The 27078-nt window shown below is 45.3% G+C and overlaps 1 protein-coding gene across 1 annotated transcript in view; it reads right to left on the bottom strand.

Moving 5' to 3' along the window:
- The window catches only part of Dcbld1 (discoidin, CUB and LCCL domain containing 1), an 81218-nt gene that overhangs the window by 40272 nt on the left and 13868 nt on the right, over positions 1-27078 (bottom strand). Inside the window, exon 2 of the mRNA XM_036169345.1 lies at positions 13137-13349. Coding sequence (XP_036025238.1) covers positions 13137-13349 — 213 coding nt within the window. The remainder of the gene's footprint in view (positions 1-13136; positions 13350-27078) is intronic.

The raw sequence follows: 27078 nt of genomic DNA, 5'->3' as shown, positions 1-27078 counted from the left end.
TGGAGGCCAAAAAAGGGGAAGCAGAGCTGAAACAGCAGGGTTAGATGGAGAATTAATAGCTGGAGGAGGAAGCCCATGAGCTGGAGGAAGTTTGCTGTAGGGAGAGGTGAGAAGAGCAGAGAAGAGCCAGGATACCAGCATGGACTCTGAAGTGTGTAACGGGTACTTGGGATACTGAAGGAGCCTGGAGGGTGTCGTGACATAGTGACTTTGATATGCTAATAGGCACCACAGATAGCCTTTTGTCCCTTCAGCCAAGGAAGAGGGAAATGGCTCAGCTGGTAGAGGAATGCTGTGCTTTGTCTAACTGCCAGAGTTCAGGGGAGATGGAGTTTCCTCTGGAACCAACAGAAGCCAATAACTGTCTTCCTAGAGTTAAAAGGGAAAAGAGATATCCAATGGGAACCCCTAGGAGATGGTGGCTGTCCAAGCAATGTTCTCAGTTTTCCGATTCCTTGGAAGATGATAACCCACTCCCTACCCAATGTGGCCTTGCACAGGCTAGGCTAGTGCTCTACCACTGGACTACTCTTTTTCACCTTTTAAAACTAGAACATTAGCTTGCTTAGACTGGCCGTGAACACACTAGGTAGCCCTTGTGAAACTCTCCTGCCTCAGCCCCCGAGGGGCCAGCCTGAGAGGGCATGCACCAAGAGGCTTGGAAGAACCGTGCCTTCTCTTATGAACTCTTCTCCGGCCCCACATATGTTCAAGCGGTGAAATCGTGTGCCGCACACCAGCATTTTGGTCAGTGATGGGCCAGATGGATTACTGTGGCCTCATCAAATCAAGATCACGGAGTCAAAGCATTCCACGCTTACAGCGATTGTAATAGTTTAGCGGCGGAGGGCAACCTTGGCGGGTTGCAGCCACAAAGTCACACCATGCAACAGTGCTCACGTGGGAGGCTTGCTGGGGAGAGGTGATGCTGCCCCAAGAACTCTGCCCCCAACCACCACAGAGGACCCTGAAGTGGCCGTCTAGGTAGCTGGTAAGTCTCTGTCATTTTTAATAGACCAGAGGCTGCTTGGTCTGCACTTCTGCTTACTCAGGTAAAACTTATCCTCCTCGGAACTCTGATGGTGTCTCACGATCAGGCTAGTGAAAGCTCTGTCATGTAACAGCAGCAACCAAGGCTTCGGTGGCCTTCTCCATTCTCTTGGTGTATAAAATTCAGACATTTACACTGGCCTGCTCTCAGGGACCTGGTAGGACACATCAGCAACAGCAGTCAAGATGTGACACTGTAGCTACTGCAGCCATCAAGCACAGCACTTTCCCTATGCGCATGCGCTATGGCCCCTCATAAAAACCCTTCTCATCCCTCTCTTTCCTTCTGCTCCCGCTCAGGAGGCGGCGGCCTCTGTGCCTCCGCCCAGTAAGCCTCCCACATGAGCTCTGTAGCGTTGTGACTTTGTGGTGCCCCTGGGCTCCAACCCCCTAAGTCAAGTCGCCTTCTGTTACGGAACTCTTTCAGTGGTGCTAGTAAATATAAACTTCCTGAGCAGGATGGGGTGACTCATGCCTGTGATCCCAGCACCCGGAGGCTAAGGCAGGAAAACCGCCCTGAACTGGAGGCCATCCTGAGTTACCGGGTGAATTCCGAGCCAGCCTGGGCAAGACCCTGTCTCCAAACAAACAAGCAAACAAACAAGAACAAAATAAAAATAAACTTCCTGACCTGCTCATGGTATGGATACATGGATAGACAGTGCATAGCACTTGATAGCAGGGGACTGTCACCACCTATTCATGTACTTATTATGTCTACTTCATTTTAGAGTCCATTCCATGTGTGTCTGTATGTGTGAGCATGCGTGCTTGTGTGTGTGTGTGTGTGTGTGTGTGTCTTCATGTAGTGTAAGCTGACCCTGAACTCACTTTGTAGCCAAGGATGACCTTGAAATCCTGACTCTCCTGCCTGACCCCACTGTCCCTCTCATGATGGACTAAAAACCTCAGCTAAGATAAACTAGTCATTCCTCCCTTAAAAACAAACTCCCCCAAAGAAACCATGAAGCCAGGCAGAGTGACATGTATGCCTGTAAGCTCAGGATTTGGGAGATGGAGCAGGAAGCTAAGATGTTCAAGGCCATCCTCGGCTATCAGCAAGTTGTAAGCCAGACTGGACTACATGAGACCCTATCTCAGAAAACACAAAACGGAAGCCATGTTGAGCACTGACCTGTACCATTTTGGCTTGTTTAAATACGTGCAATGTTCACTAACAAAACTGCCCAGTGAAGTATTATTTCTCAATGGAAGGCAGAAATTGTGCTTCACCGGCATCACAGAGAAGCAGGAAGCCCCCCCCCCCCCACTCTCCTCTCAGCTCTAGCTCTGCTCCTCCGCCAAACCCATGAACAGAAAAGAAGCCGGCCCCAAGCCCCAGAATATTCACTTCATCAGGTTTTGCATCCTGAATCAACAGGATAAGGAATTTGGGGAGGAAGATGGCCATGCTCAAAGGGCGTGAAGATCGTAACCCTCTGTGGGAAAACAGGGCAGGAATTGGCCTTCATCAGGCACTTTATTATTTTTCCCACGTTTATTTTATGCGTGAGTGTTTTACCTGCATGTATGTATGTAAACGATGTGTGTGCCTGGTGACCTCAGGGGTCAGAAGATTGATGTTTATGAGCCATGTGGGTGCTGGGAAAAGGTCCTCTGCAAGAGCAGCAAGTGCTCTTAACTGCTGAGCCATCTCTCCGGCCCCTCACTCAGGGACTTTAAAAACCACTATCTCAAATCAACACCCAGACATTTTTGGCTGTACATGCAGGTTTCAAGTTGGCTCGCTTCTTGAATTCACTACTGTTACAGTGAGAAGAGGGCCTTGTTTCTCACTTCAGAGCACTTGTTACATGATGCTTGCCTGCCCTTCATGCACTACTTTCCACTCGATTTTTAAGAGGGGCGTCTCCTATATTTAAACATCTGAAAAAAACAGATCGTCAACTCAAATGTGTGCACAGTAGCTCTTAGTTCTGACCATTTCATATCACATAATTTTGACCACATTGGGTATACTCTTGGTTGCAGGCAGTGTTCTTTGATGGGAAACCTGTTTCCATTTAAAGCCAGGCTAAGCCCTACCTTTCTAAAATCAGGGTGCACACTTTGTAGGGTCTCTGGTTCTCCACCAGCAGTGCCGAGTGTGGCACTGCACCGGAACCTGTCATCCAAGACCTCCTCTGTTGCTGCCTAGCCCGGGGCTCATGTAGTGCAGTCTGGCCTAGAACTTACTAGGTAGCTAAGGACACCCTTGAACTTCCTGCCTCCACATCTGACATTACAAATACTGATGATACAAGAGTGCTCCCCCGACACCCAGGTTTGTGCAATGACTCAGCCCCCTACCACCCAAACCACACTAGCAGTGCTATGACCTTTATTCTTAGCTGTGGGACAGGTGACATCCTGCCCCACGTCACCCGGAGAGAACGTTAATTAGATAGGCAGAAAAACAAGGGAAGAGATCCCTTTTACTTTTTGTGGGTAAGTGGAAGCCCTAGATCAGGGAAGAGCCATTAGTGACACTAAATGGAACAGCATTGTAGCATCTGACCCCAGACATGAAAGGAAGCCCTCACAGACCCCAGGCCAGGAAACCAGGAGCTAGCTGCCTTCTTTGAGCACAGGGGCCGGTTCCTTAGCTCATCTGTCCCCTTTGGCACTCCATCAGCAGTGGAGAGGGAAACCCTTGGTCTCCATGCATGAATAGAGCAGAGCTGTGCCATTAAGAAGAATCAGGGGCCTGCTCCAGGGCAAGCCTGGAACCCTCCATGCTTTGGCAATGTGTGCAGCAGCTCATGGCTCTTCTCCACAGGCTGCCTGGTCCTTGGCATCACAAGGCATTGAGAGTGAAGCTAGAAACAGTTCCAGGTCGTTTCTGGTGGGTAAGTGTTTTTTTTTTTTTCTTGCAACTGAATAACTAAGCTACTATTTTATGGGTGAAAGGGTCCCATGCATAACATTAAGAACACAACCCCCTCCTTCCCCTCTATAGCCAATGTCAGTGGAAACACACACACACACACACACACACACACACACACACACCCCAAACGAAAACAGAAAGCCTCCCCAAACACCCCTCATTAGTCGTATGGAGGCCCTCCTGAACTACATACATAAATGTCAGGGCAGATAGGAACATGCCTGGTGGGACTCAGTGGCCTTCCCTGGGAACACCCCTGGCAAGGCTAGCGGCAGTGCACTATGGGCTGCCAGGAAAGTGGTCCCCAGCGTGGTCCAGCTTTGTGCCGAGGGGCGTGCTGATCAAACACTCTCCAGAAATGCTGGAGCTGCTGTCAGAGCTCTATCCATTTTTCATTTGCTTTTCAATGCGGTCAAATGGCAGGATTTGTCCAGGCTTGCTAATTGCAGCAAGGTCATTGAACAAAATTACAGATTTTTCAGGGCCATTTTCTTTGAAAAGGAGAATTAGCATAAAAAAGGGGATATTCCTGGATTGTGCCATTAAAACCATAGTCACGAGATTTTGGTCTCTGGTTCTCAGACAAAAATCAGTTAACTCATGACAAGCGAGCCAGACAGATTCCCAGACAAAGGTGCAGCTCTCCTGGGGGTGTGAAGAAATGCCTCCCGGATCAGCACAGCACCCTTCCAAGCTATCCTTCACACAGGGTGGCAGGCAACTGAATGGGTGTCTCCAGAGAAGTAGCTTCTCCTGCCCCCCTGGAGACGATGGTTATGTAAATGAAATACCTAGGAGACCATTTAGGCAAATCCAGCCTTTTATATGCTGGAAATTCCTTTCAAGGTTCTGTTTTTTGTTTGTTTGTTTTTTGGGGTTTTTTTTGTTTTGTTTTTCCAGACAGGGTTTCTCTGTGTAGCTTTGCGCCCGTAGACCAGGCTGGCCTCGAACTCACAGAGATCCGCCTGCCTCTGCCTCCTGAGTGCTGGGATTAAAGGTGTGTGCCACCACCACCTGGCTAAGGTTCTGTATTTTTAACTTCCAAAAGCTGAACAATTTTATTATTTACTTCTAGTGTCTGCGACAACTATTTGTGAAACAGTGGCTTTTGGGCTTTGTGCTTTTTCTCTTTGAATTAAAAAAAAATATATCAAGAATCATAATGACAAGATGCTATTGCAGTATGCTAAATACCTACCATTCTGAAAACTTAGGAAAAAAAATTCTTTTCTTTCCTAGACAGGGTTTCACTGTGTTACTCTGGCTGTCCTTGAACTCAGAGATCTACCTGCCTCTGCTTCCCCGTGCTGGGATCAAAGGTGTGCACCACCATCATCTGGCTAAAACTTAGAATAAACTGAGAAATCTCATGAGTGAGGAAACTCTTTGTTATTTCCTACTTTTTCCATTATCTTGATTTTAGTATAGTACAAACATTAACAGTTAATGTCATAGCGCGGTATTTGTAAGTCACTGACAACAGTTAAAAACATACATTGGGCGTGGAGGTACAGGAAATGTAGACTGATCTTTGAACTTCCTGATTTCCCTACGGCTCAAAGCACAGAGCAAAACAGGATTCCTCAAACTGACTACAGTTTCCTCACACCAAAGGCCACTCTGGCTTCCCACAGTAATCCTACCAGGAAGCTCGGTGACCGATTTCTCCCAGCCTCAGCGTAGAGACCCGATGAAGTACCCATCTCCTCCAGCAAGAGCCACACAAGGGCTCAGATGGCCTGTGTGAGGCTGAATTGGGATGGTGCAGTGCTTTATTAAGAGCAAACTTTTAGAGTCAGATGCCCACTTGAATCCCGAAGTGCTAAGTGAGTTTAAGCAAGCTTAACCAAGTTCCTCAGCCTCTTCAAGCTTCGGCTTCCTTATGCACAGTGGTGAGTAACAGGAGAATTGGGAACATGCAGGTACTGAGGCCAGGGTCCCATGCATCTCTAACACTGTTTCATGGATTTCCACCCAGTCAGTGGATGGAAAACCAAGCTTCTCTTTAAGTGAAGGTTGTCTGCAGACAGGAAAAGCCAAGTGTGATCCCTCCATTGGTGTCAATACAGTGACATTCAACTTTCTCTTTTGGAAGAAGCCAGCTTTATCTATTTGCTAAAAATCAAGCTACAAGCCAATGGTGACTGATCCTCTGGAATGGCAGGGTTGCACTAAACACTCAAAGGATGAGAAAGGAGGGATAAAGGGTCCTCCCAGCTCAAGGACACCCATTTGGCAACAGCAACACTTCAGGTAAAGTTGAGATGATGGCCCCGACATCTGAAATAGGTTCAGAGTCCAGCACAGAGGTTGGAAGGGGAGCTGCAGGACATTGAGAGAGAGCTTTCTAGGATAGGTGGTCCTGGACTGGGAACTTGAGGGGTGTGGGGGAAAGGTGTGTGCATGCCTATGTTAGAAGGAACTGGAAAACCGGGGGAGGAGGAAGTATCGGCAAATACAAAGGGCACAAAGCTGTACGAAGTGATAGTCAATATTCCTTGGTTGTGAAACTGATTTCAGTGAGTTTGAAGATGGTCTTGTTTATCACAGAAAGGACAGTTCTCTTGCCTTGGGGAAGCAATTTCAGGGAGGGGAGACTGCAGGAGACAGGGAGTCAGCTCCCTCCTTATACTGCAACAATTTCCTCATTCCCAAGCCCCTCACCCTGCCCCTTACAAAGGGTCACAGCCAGCTTTTTATCCTGGCAGAACCCTCGGTTTCCAGAAGCCTCCTCACCTGCACCTCCGTCCCCACCACATGTGCTAATAAGAAGCACAGTCTTGTCTGTTGAAGGTCCAACTCTAATCGATTTCTGCTTTCTTTGTAACATGATGCATTTAGGGAAAAATACACACACACACACACACACACACACACACACACACACACACACGGGAATTGGGATGGAGTTAAGGGCTACAACTACACATAGAAGATCAGAGAGTAAGAAGCCTGAATTCCACACTACCATGTTTCTGCAGATGACAGTACACAATGATTTATTTATTTACTTACTATTTATTTCAGTTTTCGAGACAGGGTTTCTGTATAGCCCTGGCTGTCCTTGAACTCAGAGACCAGCTTGCCTTTCCCTCCCAAGTGCTAGCATTAAAGACATGTGCTACCATGCCCTGCACAGAATACAGCCATTTTTAAAATAAGAAAATATTATGACAATATTTAACAAGATAATCTTAGGTGGCCTAGAAAACACTGGGGGTTAGCAAAGAAATGGGGGGGGGTGTCAGGAAGTTTTCTAGAAGAAATACAGGTTAATTGTCCCTTATCTTAAGTGCTTAGGACTAAGTGTCTGATGGTGGGAAGGCTTCTGCATGCTGGTATTTGTATAGATTTTTATCAGCCTAACATGCCTCACATCAAACCAGAACTTAAAGTGCTCTGAAATCCACAACGTTTTCCAGTCTTTTTTACTTGTGCACACGTGTGCAAGTGTATGCAGGTGCCCAAGGCTGAGGTCTAGTTAGCCAATCTGCTCCTGGGGCTCCCTCAACCCTGCCTCCTGCATATGGGGATTATGAATGGGCTGTCACACCACTCACCTAGGTTACATGGGTTCTGGGGATCTGAACTCTGGTCCTCTGGCTCTGACGGTACACCATTTACCTGCTGAGCCATCTCTCCATCCTATCTTATCCCATCCGTGTCCTGACAGGGAACAAGAAGTTCCCGAACCGTACCATTTGTGATACGGATTTTAGATTGGGATGCTCACTCGACCTGTATGCTTCCAAGTAAATGTATTCATTCCCCGAAATGAAGAGAGTTTCTACTATTTTATAGACATAAATAAATATGAGATGTTTTTCATCAGTGTCTCATTCTATGTTCTGTTTGAATAACAACAAAATGGTTATTGGAAGAAACTGTGCTTGAAATAACCTAGAAGCGGTATAGTTTTGAAGGATAACAACAACAAAGATCCCACTGGAGAAGACATTGCAAAGGGAGGCAAAGAAAGGTGATGCTGACATTGAACTTCACATTTTGAAAGCATATGCCACTCACAGATTCTGGTATTGAAAAGTTACAATCTATTCATTCATATTAGTTTAGTTTCTAGTCACTTCCTTTCTGAGACTGAGTTCTATAGTCCAGACTGGTCTTACACTCCCTTTGCAGTTGAGGATGACCTCCAACTCTGATCTTTCTGCCTCGGCTTCTCAAGTACTAGGATTAAGAGCATGTGTCACCATGCTGAGCTAAAGTTTCCTTTAGGAAGTAGTACTATGCCAGGCGTGGTGGGTCTTGAATGTACTCAAAGCACTGGGGAGGCTGGGGTGATGGGGTTGCTGTGAGTGAGTTCAAAACCAGATTGGGCTACAGTAAGTTCCGGTCTAGCTTGAGTTACAGTGAGACCCTGTCTCAGTACAGACAGACAGGGATAATCTTATGCGGGTTAAAAATGCAGCATCTGAATTTAATCACAAGGGACATCAAAGCAACCTAACCTGACAGACACCGTACAAAATAACTGGGTAGCACAAAAGACAAAGACAGGCTGAGGAACAATCCTTGATTACAGGAGACCCAGGAGCCACGGCAGCTAAACGCTTTCTGATCCTGAACATCATCCAACATTCTTTCCTTCCTTCCTCTTCAGACAGGGTCTCTGGCTGGGCTGGAACTAGTTATGAAGACCAGGTTGGCTTCTGACTCACAGGACTCTGCTCTGTCTCTGCTTCTGAGTGCTGGGATTAAACGCGCATGCCACCACGCCTGGCTTAATCAACTGTTCCAATTTTTTTTTTTTTAACTACTTCAAAAGCCTTTAGCAGGGTCAGTTTCTTAACTCAGCCACACACATAAAAATACCATCAAAGAAGAGGGGACCACAATTGAGAAAGTGTCACCATAAAATTGGCCTGTAGGGAAGTCTGTGGGGACATTTTCTTAATCAATGGTTTATGTGGAAGGGCCCAGCCCATGGTGAATGGTGCCACATTTGGGCAGGTGGTCCTGTTGTGTGTAAGAGAGCAAGCTGAGCAAGCCATGAGGAGCAAGCCAGTTCCTGGCTTGAGTTCTTGCCCTGACTTCCCTGAGTGGTGGAGTGTGACCTCAGAGTTGTGAGCTGAAATAAACCCTTTCTTTCATAAGTTGCTTTCAGTCATTTTTTTTTTTAATCACATCAATAGCAACTCTAAGACAGCAATTGGTACAAGGTTCATGGGGTATTGCTGTGTGACAGACCCGACCATGTTTTGGGGAGGACCTCGGAAGAACTTCGTTGGAAAAGCTGTTGAGTCTTTGTGGCTTAGGGAGTTCAGAAACAAGAACATTGAGAGAAACTGAGACTGGCCTGTAGGGGAGTCTGGAGTATTTCTTGATTAATGATTGATGTGAGAGGCCCCAGCCCATTGTAGGAAGGTGGTGCCACCCCTGGGCAGCTGGTCCTGGGCTGTGAAAAATAGTAGGCTGAGCAAATCATGGGGAGCAAGCATTCCTTCGTGGTCTCTCTGCTTTAATTCCTGCCTTCAGGGACTGTGACCTGAGAGCTGTAAGCTGAAATAAAACTGTTCCTCCCCAAGTTGCTTTTGATCATAGTGTTTCATCACAGGAACAGAAACCCAAACTCAGACGGGTATCTTCTAACTGACGGCTGCACTGGAGGATCAGCCATAGTCCTAACCCATGACAATCAGTTCCCACTCCATCTTCTCTGCACAGGCTTTTGAATACCAACAATCTCCAGCGTGTATCTACTCAATTCCTATGAGATGGAGTGGTGCATTCCCACTTATTGACAGTTCATCTTGGTGCAAAGAACATGGGTGTGTGTGTGTTTGTGTGTGTGTGTGTGTGTGTGTGTGTTGAATTCCTGAGTATGTAGGAGGTAGGGGTGTAGAAGCCAGAGGTTGATGCTAAGATGTCTTTCCTTGACCACGTTTCCACCTTCCTTTGAAACAGGGTCTTTTACTGAACCTGTTTGAGTTATACAGGGTGGCCACCAGGCTCCCAGGACCTGCCTGCTTCCGCCATGCTGGGGTCACAGGCACTCACCTCCATGCCTGCCTTTTATATGGGTTCTGGGATTCCAAACTTGGGCCTTCATGCTTGTGCAGCGATTGATTTACCCACGGAACCGCCTCCCCAACTCCCTAAAGAATGCTAAAAATGTATATGAACCATTAAAAGTTAACTGCCCAGTAATGAAACCTGTACAACAGCTAACGTGGGCACATTCCAAGAATGAGGACTCTTGGCAAAGTTTGCCAACATTCACGCCAGAAAATGTTACTCTTTTTCAAAACATTAATCCTGCATTCAAAACACAACTTTGAGTCTTAATGTCCCTTACCAGTGGGTTTTAACAATTGGTTGGTCAATGAAAAGTACTGAACTGTTTGAACGGAAGAACCCAGCTATTTCAGTCACACATGAAGCCGTTAGAACTGCAGGAGTCATTCCAGCCATGCCACAGTGCTGCAGCAGATGCCCTGATCTTCCCAGGGACGGGGACACGGGACACAGAGCTGGCCCCTGCCTAAGCTCGGGTTCCAGGAGGACAGAGTGCTTCTGCCTTTCTTTCTGCATGCCTAGGGGAGGTTCAAACTGACCCAGGGTCTATTTTAACTCAGCTAAAGCATATGCTTGGCTAGTGGTTTTCATCAAAAGAAATCTTTAAAGTAACCACAAAAGAAGAGCTCTGAACATCATTAAACATGGTGTCTTAACATCACCAACTAAATTACTACTTTTTTGTGTGTTTTAGATAAAATTGCTCCATAGCATAATAATGGGCTGGTCCAGCCAAGAAGACAGGGTTTATGCAGCACAAGGAAGCCTTGAACTGAGTATGTATCAGAGGATGACCATGAACTCCTGATCTTCCCGCCTCCACCTCCCAAGTGCTAGGATTACAAACCTGGGCTGCCCTACCCCCAACCTCCCACTCACAGGCTTTGTTTACATCACCAGTTTTCAACCTGTGAGTCACAACCCAATGGGGCTGAAAGACCCTTTCACAGGGGTCACCTAAGACAATCAGAAAACAGATACTTACTTATTATTCACAACAGTAGCAAAATTACAGTTATGAAGTAGCAACAAAATGATTTTATGGTTGGGGGATCAGCACAATATGGGGAACTGTGTTAAAGGGTCAAAGTGTTAGGAAGGTTGAGAACCAATGGTTTAGATGATGGGAGGAAATGTGTGTCTTGGAGCCACAAAAAAATAGAACCAGATTCTTCTCTCAGCCCTTAATGATACAATCGTGTAGTCCTGATCTCGCTACCAAATCTCAGGGTGGCTCCCTGGATCTGTAGACTCAGAAATTAATAATTTACCCAAGAATGCATGTGGGCATTCTAGAAATTGCGTGTAATGGCTACTTGTGTCCAACATACACCAATTATGCTAATTTCTAAGAACATAAATCCTGTTTGTAAGAGATGAACACAACTTTATAAAGAAAAACTTCAAAGAGGAATAATTATCTTTTATCACTATAACAAATCACAATTCAGTACCCATTTCCTAGTAAAGAATCCACTTCTTAAAAAACTCAAGAACCAAGGGCTGGAGATATAGCTCACTTGGTAGAGTGCTTATCCAGCATGCATGAAGACTCGGGTTCAGTCCCTGGCACCAAATAACCTAGGCATGTCTATTCATGCCTATAATCCCAGTGCTCCATTGCTACAGAAATAGATGGATCATCCTTGGCTACAGTGAGTTCAAGACTAGCCTGGACTACATGAGACCCTGTCTCAAAAAAGTCAAGAATCCAGCCGGGCAGTGGTAGCACACACTTTTAATCCCAGCACTCAGGAGGCAGAGGCAGGTGGATCTCTTCGAGTTCAAGGCCTGGTCTACAGAGTGAGTTCCAGGACAGCCAAGACTGTTACACAGAGAAACCCTGTTTCAAAAAAATTTAAGAATCTAAAGATGTAGATGACAGAGTTTGGCTTTGGTACTTAAAGGAGAAAGGGTTTCTTCTGGCTCACAGTTCAAGGGAAGTCTGGTGGCAGAAGTGGGAGGCAGCGGGTCACACTGCACCCATAGTCCAGAAGCGGACAGTACCAGATGCTTTGGCTTCTTTTTTTATTCTGTGTGTAGATTGGGTGAGTCAAGGAATTTTCATGCCCAGAAAGTTGTCAGCAGCTTTCTATTGTCTATAGTCTGTCAAGCTGACCATCGATATTAACCACCACGGACGATTATCTCGATTATCTCAGGCATAAACAGAATACTCATAGCACAAGAAATCGGACTTCAAAGGTCATTGGGAAAATTCCCTTTACACTCTTGTCCCTTCTGACTTCGTTCTTACCCGAGAGTCCATTCTCTCCGTTCACCTGTCTCTGCTTCACTGTTCCCGTATGAGAAGGGCCACCTGACCACCCCACTGAGAGAAATGATCAGAAAACAGGCTCTTCCCTGCTGTAGGGTTCCTTCTTTTTCTTTCTGCCATGTTATGAACGCAGTTGTCTTTTCTCCAGGGATAATCTCCATGAGAGGAATTTTGTTTGTTCACTGAATAGAACCCATAGAACATCTGAATCACAGTCACTACTCAGTAAGTAGGCAATGGCCAAATAAACGAATGTATGTGTTAGCCAAATGCCACATTTCCAATTCGGTTTCCAGTAAGAAAGAAATTCAAACCAATCTTCTGAGACACATGGGGCAGACATTTAATATTTCCTTTACTGTTTCAGTTTATGAACGTGGATCTACGTTACCCTGCAGAGAGTTTACACAGAGCAAGTTTTGCTTCCCCTCTTGCAGGGCTGTGCCGCTAACCAACAGACCGCTATCCCTTCTCTCAGCTCCGTTCTTCCACACTCACAGAACCCCACACCTCCTTCCTTACCACACTGGTCTCTCAGCTCAGATCTTCCACACTCATGGAACCCCACACCTCCTTCCTTACCACACTGGTCTCTCAGCTCCATTCTTCCACACTCACAGAACCCCACACCTCCTTCCTTACCACACTGGTCTCTCAGCTCCTTTCTTCCACACTCACAGAACCCCACACCTCCTTCCTTACCACACTGGTCTCTCAGCTCCTTTCTTCCACACTCACGGAACCCCACACCTCCTTCCTTACCACACTGGTCTCTCAGTTCTGTTCTTCCACACTCACGGAACCCCACACCTCCTTCCTTACCACACTGGTCTCTCAGTTCTGTTCTTCCACACTCACGGAACCCCACACCTCCTTCCTTACCAAACTGGTCTGTTGGACTGGTGAAGAGAAGGTAGTCGGAAGTGCAGGTCTTAGACTCAATGTTCAAATCTCCCAACCTCAGAATGAGCCTCTTCCCCTTCGGGACTCTGATGATCTTTTCACACACAGTGTGATTGGGATAAGTCCCTGGATAATTCTTAGATGTCATTGTGCCACTGTCCTGAGAGGTCACTATGTGCCCACAGCCATCACCTGGTAAAGAAGAAAGAATGGAAATATTAAGTTCAATCGATTCCTACCAAGATCAAGAGTCTTCTCCTCTCTCCAAGTCAAGTGTTTCTCTTTTGTTTTTTTTCCCTGAGAGAAGGAAGGGCTAAACAATGAAGTCTGAAAATGAATTATGCAGCTGCATCTCATTTCAAGTTGTTTCGTCTTGGGTTCCCAGGTTCACCTACTGAACTTGGTGGGTCGAGTGTTTCATACTCGGAAATGGAATGCGCAGCCCTGAGGAAACACGCCATTTGTTTTCCTGGTCATCTATCTATCTGCCCATCTAAACTTGTTCAAAAGGCCTTAGCCTCTTGTCACACATTTGTCATGCTAAAAGCCCATGAATAATAATTTAGAACTTACTTCAGTGTGGCCCAGTGAAATAACGCATACAAGATGCTCCCGTTAGAATGTAGACTAAACAGACAGGATTCCCTTAGCTGAACAACCATTCCAAATTTATGTCTCAACTACTATGACAGTCACAGATCCCAAGATTTCTCATAGACTCAGGGTATCAGAAAACATCAAGGTTTTACTGTGTGGGGTGCTCAGAACAAGCTAGACATGGTATTAACTAACTACTGGGGAATCATACAAAACCAGTAAGGGCCACTTTACAGAACTTGGGTCCCTCGTTAAGAACTGTAATTCTTTTTTTTTTTTTTCGAGACAGGGTTTCTCTGTAGCTTTGGAGCCTATCCTGGATCTCACTTAGTAGACCAGGCTGGCCTCGAACTCACAGAGATCCACCTGCCTCTGCCTCCCGATTGCTGGGATTATAGGCGTGCGCCATCGCTCAGCAATAACTGTAATTCTAAATCACTCATTCTCAACTTCCCTAATGCTGTGACTCTTTAATACAGTGCCTCTTGTTATGCTGGCCCCTAACCATTAAAGTATTTTTGTGGCTACTTGCTAACTGTAATTTCGCTACTGTTATGAATCATAATGTAAATATCTGATATGCAGGATATCTGACATGGGACCCCCAAAGGGGTCATGACCACAGGTTGAGAACCACCGTTCTAGGTGATATGTGCTGTATCAAGGAGCCTAAACACAATAATTTAAAAAAAAAAGAAAAGAAAAAAAAAAAAGAAAGGAGCATGGAGGAGAAAGACAAGAGAATGCATTTTCACAAATTTTATAAGTAACTTTCTAAAACAAGAAGTTTTTACTTTAGATTATTGGAATAGTGAAGTCCACCAGTTAAACGACAGATTGTGCCAGCTGAGGAGTGATCAAATGAACGACAGGACACAAGTATCTAAGGGCACGTGAACCAAGCCAGCTGCAAGGCGAATGGACGACACTGCATCTGGGCCAAACACAAGGTATCAATCACTTTGGTTGTCAACTCTGGGGTGATAGCTGAATTCCCTGGGCTCTTGAGCAGTTACATGTATAAAACTAGGGAGAGGCATATTATACAATGGCATATAGTAAAGAGGGCTTTGAATTATTTATCTGCTTTCAAAGGTTTTAACAGAAAACTAAATTATGATTTCTCCAGAAAATTAGAAGTAATGTCAAACACATGAGTAGATACTCTCACAGGTCTAGAGAAATGATTCCTGTCCTCTTTTTTTTTTTTGGTTTTCCGAGACAGGGTTTCTCTGTGTAGCTTTGCACCTTTCCTGAAACTCACTTGGTAGCCCAGGCTGGCCTCGAACTCACAGAGATCAGCCTGCCTCTGCTTCCCGAGTGCTGGGACTAAAGGCGTGCGCCACCACAGCCCGGCGGAGTCCTGTCCTGTTAAAGGAGGCAGGTAAGCACCCTGGATCTCTGTTACTCATTTTCATTCCTTGTCCTACTAGTGTACGATGATTTTGAACATCCAGAAATACCAACCCTGCGTTAACAAGTGTGAAAAACCAACAACCACACAGAACAACCCACTCTACAGACAAGCGAACCTCACAGCCACCAAGAAGCACTGTCGTTTGAATGTGCTCATTCTCGGTCTGTGCAATTCTTCTCTAACAAGAGGATGCAAAAATGTCTCAAGATAACACAGGGCTGCTAGGAAGGCTCTGTGTAAGAAGGCTCTTGCCAAGCAAGCTGAAGGAGCTGAGCTTACCCTCAGATGTCATGGTGGAAGAACAGAATTGATTCTTCAAAGCTGTCACACACACACACACACACAAACACACACACACACTCACGAAGTGGGGGTACTTCATGCACACATAACAGCAAAGTTTTAAGGAAAAGGAATTTAAGAACATAGAACTGGAGGGCATGGTGGTGCATGCAGCTTGGCATCCTGGAAGCTAAGGCAGAAGACCAGGAGTTCAAAGTCAGCCTGAGCTATGCAGTAATACCCCACCTCAAACAAAATGAAACACACTAATATAAAATGAGGAATAAGCTGGGTGTGGCTCACACCTATCACCTCAACACTACAGAGGCAGAGGCAGGAAGATGGATGCAAATTCAAGATCAACCTTGTCTACACAATTAATTCTAGGTCTACCAGGGCTATATTGTCTGACCCTATTTAAAATTAATTAAAAATAAAACAAGGAGCAATTATATGAATCAACCTCAACATGATTATTAAGTTAAAAAATTTCATCTTTGAAAGAGTGGTAACAATTTGACAATGAGAAACCCCAGGGCATCATTTTCATCCAAGGCCCCCCATTTTATTTCTTCCCAGTCATTTATGCTTTTAAGCCCCAGGGGAACTCTCACCCAGTGGGGCTGCAGATGGGCAGATCTGTCCCAGGCGTCCCCATCATTGCTATGTAGAGGGACCTGAGCCTCCTTGGGAAGACTTCCCTTCCCACACTCAGGATGAAAATCTGCACCGCACAAGAAGTGTGGATTCACTAAAATGCTAGCAAGGCTCAGGGGAGGCTGCACTCTTTCTCCTGAATCTGAAAGTGGGCTGTAGGGTTTTCTGTGGCAAACGCTGCTATCAGCTTATCTGTATTAAGTCAGCAAATTCATCCACTGTCTTTCTACAGTTCTGATGACTTTGAATGATGGAGCAGAAATACGCCAAAGGGGGGAACGGAAAAACGGTGAGGCAAAAATGGCGACAGCATCATATGCCAAATGAGGCAGGCCTGTAAACATACAGGAAAAAAAGTCAGGCGTCCCACAGCTTCATCCTGGCCCTCACTGCCAAGAAGGCAGAGCTGTTTAAAAATCTATCAATTTGCCAGGCAGTGATGGCGCATGCCGTTAATCCCAGCACTTGGGAGGCAGAGGCAGGCAGATCTCTGTGAGTTCAAGGCCAGCCTGGTGGAGAAACCCTGTCTTGAAACAAACAAACAAAAATCTATCATTTTAGCCAGGCACCGGATAGGAGGAGGACCAGGAAGCCAGCTTGAGTTACAATCTCAGAGAATAAAAGAAAAGGAAAGAAAATAAGTCAGGTAAAAAGTCTGTGGCTCCCACTTGAAACATTAACCTTATAAAACCCTTTAAAAAGATCACTGTTGGGGCAGCAGAGGTAGTTCAGTGATTAAAATGGCTTCCTGTTCTTTCAGAGGACCTGAGTTCAGTTCCCAACACCCATGTCAGTTTAGGATCACTTCTAACTCCAGCTCTAGGGGATCAGATACCCTCTTCTGAGTCTGGAAACACCTGCATCCAATGCATATACTTATACACATACACATACATAAATGAAATAAGTCTTGGAAAAACATCCTTGTTAGAGTAATGTCGATAAATCGCTCACTAATTTTATTAGCCGTGATATGATAACGAGGTTACATAAGGGCCTATGGACTGCAGCACAGTTGGTAGACAGCTTCCAGATTACGAAGGAAGACCTGGATCCCACCTTCAGCACCCTAAAATCAGGGATGGAGGCACACATCTGTCTTCCGGCACTTGGGAGATAGAGGCAAGAGGATCAGAAACTTAAAATCATTCTCAGCTATAAAAGTAAATCCAAGGTCATCATGGGCTACATGAAACCCTGTCCAAGAAAGGAAAGAGTAAATAAAAGGAAGAAAAAGTAGCATTTATGCAGACACCCACCGACTTGAGTAGGGCTGAAATGGCATGCAGCCTGAGATTTGTCTTAAAACACTTAAGGCAAATGGAGAGAGGCAGGATAAAGGGAGAGGGCTGTCGTGACTTGCCGGGAAGCGGGCACAGTGAAAACTGATGAAAATGGGAAGGGATGTAGCTCAGTGCTAACATGCTTGTTTCAAGGCTCTGAGCTCAGTCGCCAGCTCGGTTAAACAGAAATGTAATAAAGCCAGTGTTTAAGAAAACTAATAAAATCAAAACTTTATGATTAAATTCCACAGAAGTGTTGGGGTCGATCTCCCAGGCAGAGAGAGCTGGAGCCACCTGCCTAACTTCAAAGGAGAGAGGAGAAAGGGAAGGAGGAAGCCTTGCTGCAGGGGATCTGTCTGCTCTTCAAAAGCATCTGCAACAAAATGTTTATCTTTTCCTTCCTTTGAACTGGAATTCAATTGCCAAACACAGGATGACTAAACTAGTATCTTTCCTTCCTGCCCCTGCCGGAAACTGCCAATCCACCACAGAGTATTTCTCTCTCGGTGGTCCCTTCGCAAGAGACCTAAGTTCTGCCTGCTGCTCAGAGCAGCAGCTGCATTGCGGAAATGACCAACCATTCTCTTAAAACCATTTACAGAAATAAAGCAGAATGGGAGTTCAAGGCCAACCACAGGTACACAACAAGCTGAAGTCAGCCTGGGCTACAAGAGACCCCAAATGAGAGCAGTGCCATTCACAGCAACTGTTCACAAGGACCACACACCCCTTAAGACTTAGAACTGCTCGTGCTACCCTGGGAGTGCCACAAAAGCCTATGTAAAGAGCTGGTGTCAGGGTTCCTAGCAAGTGCCAGGCCCTGGGTTCCATCCTCAGCTCCGGGGGGGGGGGGGGGGGGGAGTAAGGGGGGGAGCTGGTGTCATATGGATGGAAGAATCATATTCTGGAAAAGTAAAATGGAAATTATAGTTTATGGGAAATGCTATGGCTGGATGTAGGTGGCATATACCTTTAATCCCAGCACTAGTTGGCAGAGGCAGCTGGAGCTCTGTGTGAGTTTGGGGCCAGCCTGGTCTACAAAGAGAGTTCACAGTTATATACAATGAGAAGTAAAATATTACATTTATTTACTTGTGGAAATGTGTGTGGGTATTCATGTGCCGAGGCACACGTGTGGTGATCAGGGGACAATTTTCAGGAGTCAGGTCTCTCCCTCCCTCATGTGGGTCTCAGGAATTAAAATTCAAGCTGTCAACTTTTGTGGCAGGCACCCGTACTTACCAAGCTATTCCATTAGAACTCTCAAAGTGATCCGTGCACAGAAGTGCTTTCCCTCTGAACATTTGGAAACAATACATTTAAAAAAAAAGTACAAGCACTCAGGAGGCAGAGGCAGGAGGATCTCTGTGAGTTCAAAGCCAGCCTGGTCTACAGAGTGATTGTCAGTAGAGCCAGGGCTATTACACAGAGAAATCCTGTCTGCTGCCAAAACTGAGGACCTGGGTTCAATTTTGGGAGAACCATTAAAAAAATATTAAGGTTGCCGGGCGGTGGTGGTGCACGCCTTTAATCCCAGCACTCAGGAGGCAGAGGCAGGTGGATCTCTGTGAGTTGAGGCCAGCCTGGTCTACAGAGCGAGATCCAGAAAAGGCACAAAGCTACACAGGGAAACCTTGTCTCGAAAAAAAAAAAAAAAAAAATTAAGGTTAAGCTGGGCATGGTATCACATCTTTGCAATCCCAGTACTCGGGAAGTAGAAACAGAAGGATTAGGAGTTCTAGACCATCCTTGGCAACATAGTGAGTTTGAGGGAGACGCTGTCTTAAAAGTGTGTGTGTGTTTGTGTGTGTGTGTGTGTGTATATGTACAATACATAATACAGATGTGTGGTATAAGTTTCCAAGTGATTTTCATCTTGTTTATTATACATTTATCTTCTTAAATTTTTACAAATTAATTTATATTGATTAATTGATGATTGACTGATTGATGCCATGGTTGTTGCGGTATTGAAGTCAGAGGACAACTTTTGGGAGTTCTCTCCTTCCATCATGTGGGTTCCAAGGATCAAACCCACATCATCAAGCTTAGCAACCTTTACCTCCTGAGCCACCTCACCAGACAGACCCTTCTCTTCTAAAGTCGAATGTAACTACATCAGAAAAGTAACATAAAAAGACCAATTCACCTAACAGTCTTTGTAACGATGAAGTCTACTTTTAGCGCCAGCCATATAGATAGCAAAACCTCTCTATAAACCAATAAGCTCAAATGTCATTAACAAAAATCATGCAACAGCTAGGGACAATGTAGCTCTTGCTTTAAGGAGTTCAGTCATGAGGGGGAGATAATAGCATGTCATTTTTTTTGAGTCTCACATATCTTCGACTAACCTTAAACTCACTATGTAGCTGAGGATGCTCTTACATTCATGCTCCAGCTTCTACCTCTCAGTGCTGAGATCATAGGTCTGCACCCTTCTGCCTGGTTAGTGCTGGCACTTGGACAGACCCAGGGCTTTGTGCACCCTAGGCAAGCACGCTGCCAACTGAGCTGCATCCCAGCCTCGAGTAATTCTTGGGAGTAAAGTTATGAGTACAAAGCCATAAATGTGGACTTACTATCTTCCCTATCTACGACTAAGAATGGTGGCTAGGCCTTGTCACCTTTAACGCTGGCTATTCAGGAAGATGGATATGAGTTATTTTCTAAATATCTGAATCCTAAATCCTTGTCTACAGGAGCAAACTTTCTATTTAGTCTATTCTAGTTCCTCTGGCTAGGAAAGGAAAACAGTAACTTCCTTAAACAGCTCTCTCCCTTTGATGAGATACGTGCTTCACGAACAGGGAAAAAAGTGAATTAAGAGGTACCTAGTAAGGACTCAGACCTACAACACTAAAAGGCTTACGAAGAAAACTTGGTGGCTGGGGAGACAACTCAGTCGATAAAGAGCTTGTTGTGCAATCATAAGGACCTGAGTTCAGATCCCTGGCAGCCAACTAAAAGCTGGGTAGGGTGGCTCTTATCTGCAATCCCAGTGTTGGGTGGATCCCAGCAGCTCAAGGGCGCCTAGCTGAATGGATGAACTCCAAGATCAGTGAGAGACCCGGCCTCAAACAAGGAGGGGGCTGGTACTGCAAACCTTGCCAAAAGCCCATGAACAGGGAGGTCACAGGTCCCAGCCATGGGGCAGTGGGAGGAGGGCGGGGGGGGGGGGGTGTTAGTATCCGCTCAATTGACAGCTTGTCAAATCTCCTAAATGTCTGTGCCTGCACCCATAGATTAGTGCTGCCTTCAGCCTTGGTCAGAGAAGCCTCTCTGAACAGCAGGCGGGGGCTAAAGTGCTCAGAGTGTTTGTTGGGTGCCCAATCAGAAACGGGTCGTCTGTGTCAACACTCCCACCAAGGCTCGGGGAGCATAGTGGAAGAGGGGGGGAGAGGATGGAAGAGATGGAGGATGGAGAGAATTCTGCAAGAGGCTGTTTTCTGGACAGGACACAGTCGTTGTCATTAGGACCTCACAACGGCTGTGGTGACCCACACAAGATCTGCCCAAGATGGAGCCCATCGCCATTCCAGTACGGAGTGATAGCGGAGGGATTTGTGAAGCCCCACTCTTGGGTAAGGATGCTGCTAGAGGATGGGGAATCATTTTCATTCGGCGGTAGAGCCACTGGTTAGAAAGAAAACCCGTGGGACAGTAAATAACCCCGACACCCACGCTCATGCAAGCTACCCCAGTGAAACTTAGTGGGACACACACACACACACACACACACATACACACACGAGAATAAACAAAGTAAATGTATGACATTGTCAAGAAATAAGTAAATGAACTACTTATCTTTGCAAAAGGTGGACAATGAGGAAGATATGACGTAGATCTCTGGCTTCCATATGGACATGCACATGCATTCATATGCACAAGCCCACATAAGCATACACTACAAACATAAACATACAAAGCTTTTTGTGGGTTTGTACTGATAGGAGGACTATTTGGGTGATGAGCAGTGACTACTGCACACATACTTCCAGACTGATTATGTTCTACTCCCTGGAGTAAAACCAGAAGTCTATTTGATTATGACCCATATGGATTTACCACAGCGCAGGTCAGCAAGTACGCACATGTGTATAAACCGCCCCAAAACTTTATCGATCCGATTCTTCCATTAGATGTAACCCACTGCCATGCTCCTCATTTGATTCTATCGATGGGCAGCTCACTGATAGCACACTGGTTTTGCCTCCTGAACCTCCATTACCAATGAGCTCCAACCAGTAATTTGGGCAAGAGGGCTCTGAAATACTGGGAGAGCGAAACCACTTCCAGAAACACGAGTTCATTACGGCTCCATCTGTGTTGTTTCAAGTTACGACAGGTCTCCACACACACAATCACCAAGCGTGGGCGTGAGAAAACTGCTTCCCATGTCTAAGATCAAGTGAGCTCTTGACGACTGCAATCTTCTCAACCACAAAGGCAAGCTTGCAGTCATCACCACACTCTTTGTCTGCTGGTGAGGCGGCCAGATTCCCAAGGCATCACTAATTCTACAGCAGGCCATGCTCTCATACACACTGCTGTCCCAGCATCGCTCAACTATGCTTTGTGTGCAACCAGGAGAAACAAGGCCGACAGGATGGCTTAGCATAGTGGTTCTCAACATGTGGGTCGAGACCCCTTGAGAGTGAATGGCTCTTTCACAGGTATAGCATGAATCTTAAATGGTCTTATTAATAGGAACAAACTCGGAGCCAGGTATTGGGGTGAATGCTGGAAGATCTGAGAAGCAGAACAAGCCATGGCCACCTCACTTTGCCAATTCCTCAGCTGATCCTGTTTCCTCAGACTGGAAGCTTCTGAGTCCTCATCCAAAATGGATCTCAGCTAAACTGTGTTGTTCAAAGCATAAAAGCTTAACCAGCTCTAATTCCTGGTCCTCAGGCCTTACATACCGTTCTGCTTTCTGCCATCACTTCCTGAGATTAAAGGCTCACTTCCTGGGGTTAATGGTGTGTGTCACCATGCCTGGCTGTTTCCAGTGTGGCTTTAAACTCACAGAGATCCGGATGGATCTCTGCCTCCCAAGTGATAGGATTAAAGGTGTGTGTGCCACCATTTTCTGGCCTCTATGTCTATCTAGTGGCTGTTCTGTCCTCTGACCCCAGATAAGTTTATTAGGGTGTACAATATTTTGGGGAACACACTATCACCACACACAGGGGTCGCCTAAGACCATACATAGGAAAGCACAGGTATTTACATTACGATACATAACAGTAGCAAAATTACGATTATGAAGTAGCAATAAAATGATTTTATGATTGGGGAAGAGTTCATTACAACATGGGAAACTGTATTAAAGAGTCACAAAATTAGGAAGGTTGAGAACCACTGGCTTAGTGGGTACAGGAGCTTGAGACAAAAGCCTGATGAGCCGAGGTCAATCCCCAGAACACACGTAAAGATGGAAGGACAGGACTCCAAAGTTGTCCTCTGATATCTACAGGTATGCCAGGACATGCCCTCATTTACCCCTCTCTGGCAATAACAATAAACTTATGAAAAAAATTTTTAAGAAATAAGCTGGATGGTTGTGGCTCATGCCTTTAATCCCAGCACTCGAGAGGCAGAGGCAGATGGACCTCTGTGAGTTTGAGGCCAGCCTGGTCTACAGATCTAGTTCCAGGACATCCAGGGCTACACAGAGAAACTCTGTCTCAAAAAAAAAAAAAAACAAAAACACCAAAATAACAACAACAACAACAAAAATATTATTAAGAAATGGAAAAAACAAAGGCAAAGGGCTTAAGTGGCCATGTGAGAATTACAAAAGCAAATCTGAAGTTGTGACCATAACAGTTCATCAAAGTCTTCAGTGTTTCTGAGCAGAAATGGGCACTATTATTGCTATACTGAAAGACATCACAACTGTCAGCTAGGAAACATGTGACCAAGTTCTTCAAAACTGTTTAATAGTCTCTCCCAACCCTATTTTTACTACATATAAAACCAATGCTAATGATCTGATATGGTCATAATTTTGTTTCAGCTTAAAAACATGTGAAGCAAAAAAATAAAAAAGGGTTTGCCAAGGTCCCGTCTGTGACTGCTGCCCTCCATCAGTCCTTAGTTCTCAGCCCTTTGGAAGTGCCTCCACTGACTGACAACCTCAGGGGGAACTCAAAGGCAGTGAGTGGATGCAGGAGTGGAAAAACTGGCCCCCAAACTCCCAGTTGGGGACTTTTCCATGTGGCTATCCCAGCTGCAAAGTTCCCCTGGGGTCAGTCACAGCATGGCCCAACTTCTTCCCATTCTTTATAATAGTTGTCAAAGCCCAAATCATGGACTCACCAATTCCCTCTGCTAATCCTACAGTCTGCTTCTCAGGTGCTACAGTATGGTTGTGCAGGTCTCTCTAGTATTTATGTTAGAATCCTAGTGCATTGCTGAGAGGCGGGACTGTAAGAGGTGAGAATGAATGAATGACATAGAGCCATGATCCTGAGAGCGGGTTCCTAGCGCTAGGTGGTGGTGGTGGTGGTGGTGGTGGTGCATGCCTTTAATCCCAGCATTCGGGAGGCAGAGAGAGGCAGATCTCTGTGAGTTCGAGACCAGCCTGGACTACAGAGAATGTTCCAGAACAGCCAGGGGAGAGAGTGTTCCAGAACAGCCAGGGCTGTTACACAGAGAAACCTTGTCTCCAAAAACAACAACAAAAGAATGGGTTGCTAATGAACATAATGTCCTAGCTCTAAATTCTTCTCTCTAGGGCGCACATTTTCTGACTCTCTGACCTTCTGCCACAGGCCCAGTGGCTCTTCAGTCTTGAACTTTGCATCCTACAAGACTGTGAGGCAAAGCAATTTATTTTCTTGATGCATTAAAAAGATGGGAGTTGGGGAGGGGCCAAGGAGGCTGGGAACAGAACACAGCAGGCAGAGGATTTGCCTAGTAGGCAGGAAACTCATAAGTTCTCCCCAGGCCCACATAAAATAAACAACAAAACCCAGTAGCTTTGACGTATGCCTGTAGGCCCAGCACACTAGGCACCTTAGGTTACACAGGGAGCTTGAGGCCCATCTGCGCTTCACCAGACTGTCCCAAAATGAAAAAAGAAAAACAATGAAAGTATCTCCCCAGAGAAATGATCAAAACCAAGTTGCACCAAACAGAATGTCTCACTGGAAGTGCACCATCTAAAAACAAGCAAGGCATTTCCACGACCATCAAGGACTTCCAACTGCCATACGTTGTCTCCACAGCTGATATTTAAAGAGCTTCGAGTTGCATACCATACCCAAAGGAAGGGACCCTTAAAACCAAATTCTCTATTATTCTTTTATGTGCTACAAATAAAACCAGTGGCAACTCTAGCTCTTGGTCACTCTCCAGTCTCCACAACTTGAGTTAAAGGCCACTGAGTGTTGTGGGGGTGGGTGGTCTTCACTGCTCCTATTTGGTTCCCTTTCTAATACAAGAAGTTTGTCTAAATGAAAAAAAAGAAAAATCAAGTATCATATCCACAGCTTACTCCTAACTATAATTAAGAAAAAATTTAAAACTAGTATTACTGTGTGTTTATGTGTGCATGTATGAATGTTGGAGCGGGGGCAACAGAACATGCCATGGTGTGTGTGTAGAGGTTGGAGGACAAACTTTGGAGTTGGTTCTCTCTACCCATCATTATATGGGTCCCAGGGATTGAATCAGGGTGCCAGACTTGGCAACAAGTACCATTTACCCACCAAGCCATCTCACGGGCCCCATCATGTTTTTTTTGTTTTGTTTTGTTTTTTAATTTCTCTTGTTTTTTTTTGAGATTATAACATAATTACACCATTTCCCTTCTCTCTTTCCAAACCAATACCCCTCCTTGCTCTTTCAAATCCATGAACTCTTGTTTTTCATTTATTGTTGTTACACGCATATGTAGATATATTCCTAAATACATAATCACAACGTGTTTAGTATGTACCGTGTTATTTGTACGTGTGTTTTCCAGGCTGACCACTGGGTCTTGGATAACCAAGTGGTCTGTTCTGCCTCGGGGAAGAGCATTTCTCCAGCTTTCAGGATTCCTTAGCTGCCTCCAGGTCTTTGTGTGGGGTTGAGGCCTCTTCAATTTCCCATCCACGTTAACATGTTTACTGTTGTCCTTGTTCCGATCACATACAGGCAGCCATGCTGGCAAGACTTTATGGATGCTTATAATTATTTTTTTAAAGATTTATTTATTATTATGTACACAGAAGAGGATGCTCATTACAGATGGTTGTGAGCCACCATGTGGGTGCTAGGAATTGAACTCAGGACCTCTGGGAGAACAGTTGGTGCTCTTAACCTCTGAGCCATCTCTCCAGCCCCCTATAATTATTTTCTAAAGTGACCTTTGTCTGTGTTTATAAAGGTGATAATAATCTAACACCCTGGATATCTTACAGTTTCACAGGCAATCAAATGTGTGTCTCAAATCTCATTTTAGGTCATTTAACTTAAATGCACAGGCAATTATTTACATTAAATGTGTCATTAGTAAGTAAAAAGAAAATCACATTTTCAAGAAAAAAAATTACAAAGTATCTCTATACAGCACGTTCAAGAAGCTTATCAATGTCATGAAGTCCGTGGCATCTATTAATGAAAGCTAGGCAGTGAGAGCACCTTTACCAGGGGAGATGCGGAGGGAAGACACCGAATTACTTTGCACATTTGTGTTTTGTTTTTTTGTTTTTGTTTTTTTTGGGGGGGTTTTTTGTTTGTTTTTGTTTTTGTTTTTGAGCTGAGGATCGAACCCAGGGCCTTACGCTCGCTAGGCAAGCGCTCTACCACTGAGCTAAATCCCCAACCCACTTTGCACATTTGTACTGACCAACACCAGAATGCCGAGAGAGGTGCAGCTACCATTTCCATTTATTTACTTTTTTAGCTGAAACTGCATTCCAGGCATAGTGGTACACCCCAGAACTTAGGAGGCAGAGGCAGGTGGACCTCGGTGAGTTTGAGAGCGAGGTCCAGGACAGTCAGGGCTACACAGAGAGATGCTGTCTCGAAAAACAAAAAGAAGAAAGAATATATTCTGATATTCTGATCAGGGTTTCCTCTCCCTCATTCTTCCCAGTATAACTATCATTTTCTAACTTCTTTAATTACTTCCACATCCCTGAAAAGAGACAGAGCTCAATGATTATAACCCTGGGTCTGCCACAACCCTTCCTGACACTGATTGGGGGCCTTAAGTGATTGCTTTCACCTACCTAAGTGTCCTCATCCTCAGCCACAGTATAGAGACAAGGATGGTACCCACGTCATAGGATTATACTGAGTATTACAACAGGCACAGGGCTGGCAGTGATGGTACAACCTGAAACCCCAGCACTTGGGAGGCAGAGCCAGTGGGATCTGGGATTCAAGGCCAGTCTCTTCATAAAGGTCCTGTCTCTAACCAATTAACCACACAAGCACAGAGGCAATAAAACGTTAAGGATTTAAAGTGGGCGTGGGCTGGAGAGGCAGTTCAGCAGCTAGAGAACTTGCTGCTCTTCTGAAGGACCTGAGCTTGGTCCCGCACCCATACCAGGTGTCTCACAAGTACTTTTAACTCCAGTTCCAGAGGCTCTGCCACCTCCTCCTGCCTCCACAGGTACCCCCTCCACTGACATATAAAAAAAAAAAAATACCTAAAGTATTAAAAATAAATCTTTAAATAAAA

This window comes from Onychomys torridus, chromosome 19 (assembly GCF_903995425.1).
Source record: "Onychomys torridus chromosome 19, mOncTor1.1, whole genome shotgun sequence".
Classification (NCBI taxonomy): Eukaryota; Metazoa; Chordata; class Mammalia; order Rodentia; family Cricetidae; genus Onychomys; species Onychomys torridus.
Note: the sequence above shows the minus strand (reverse complement) of the source record. Positions and strands in the feature narration are given on the sequence as shown.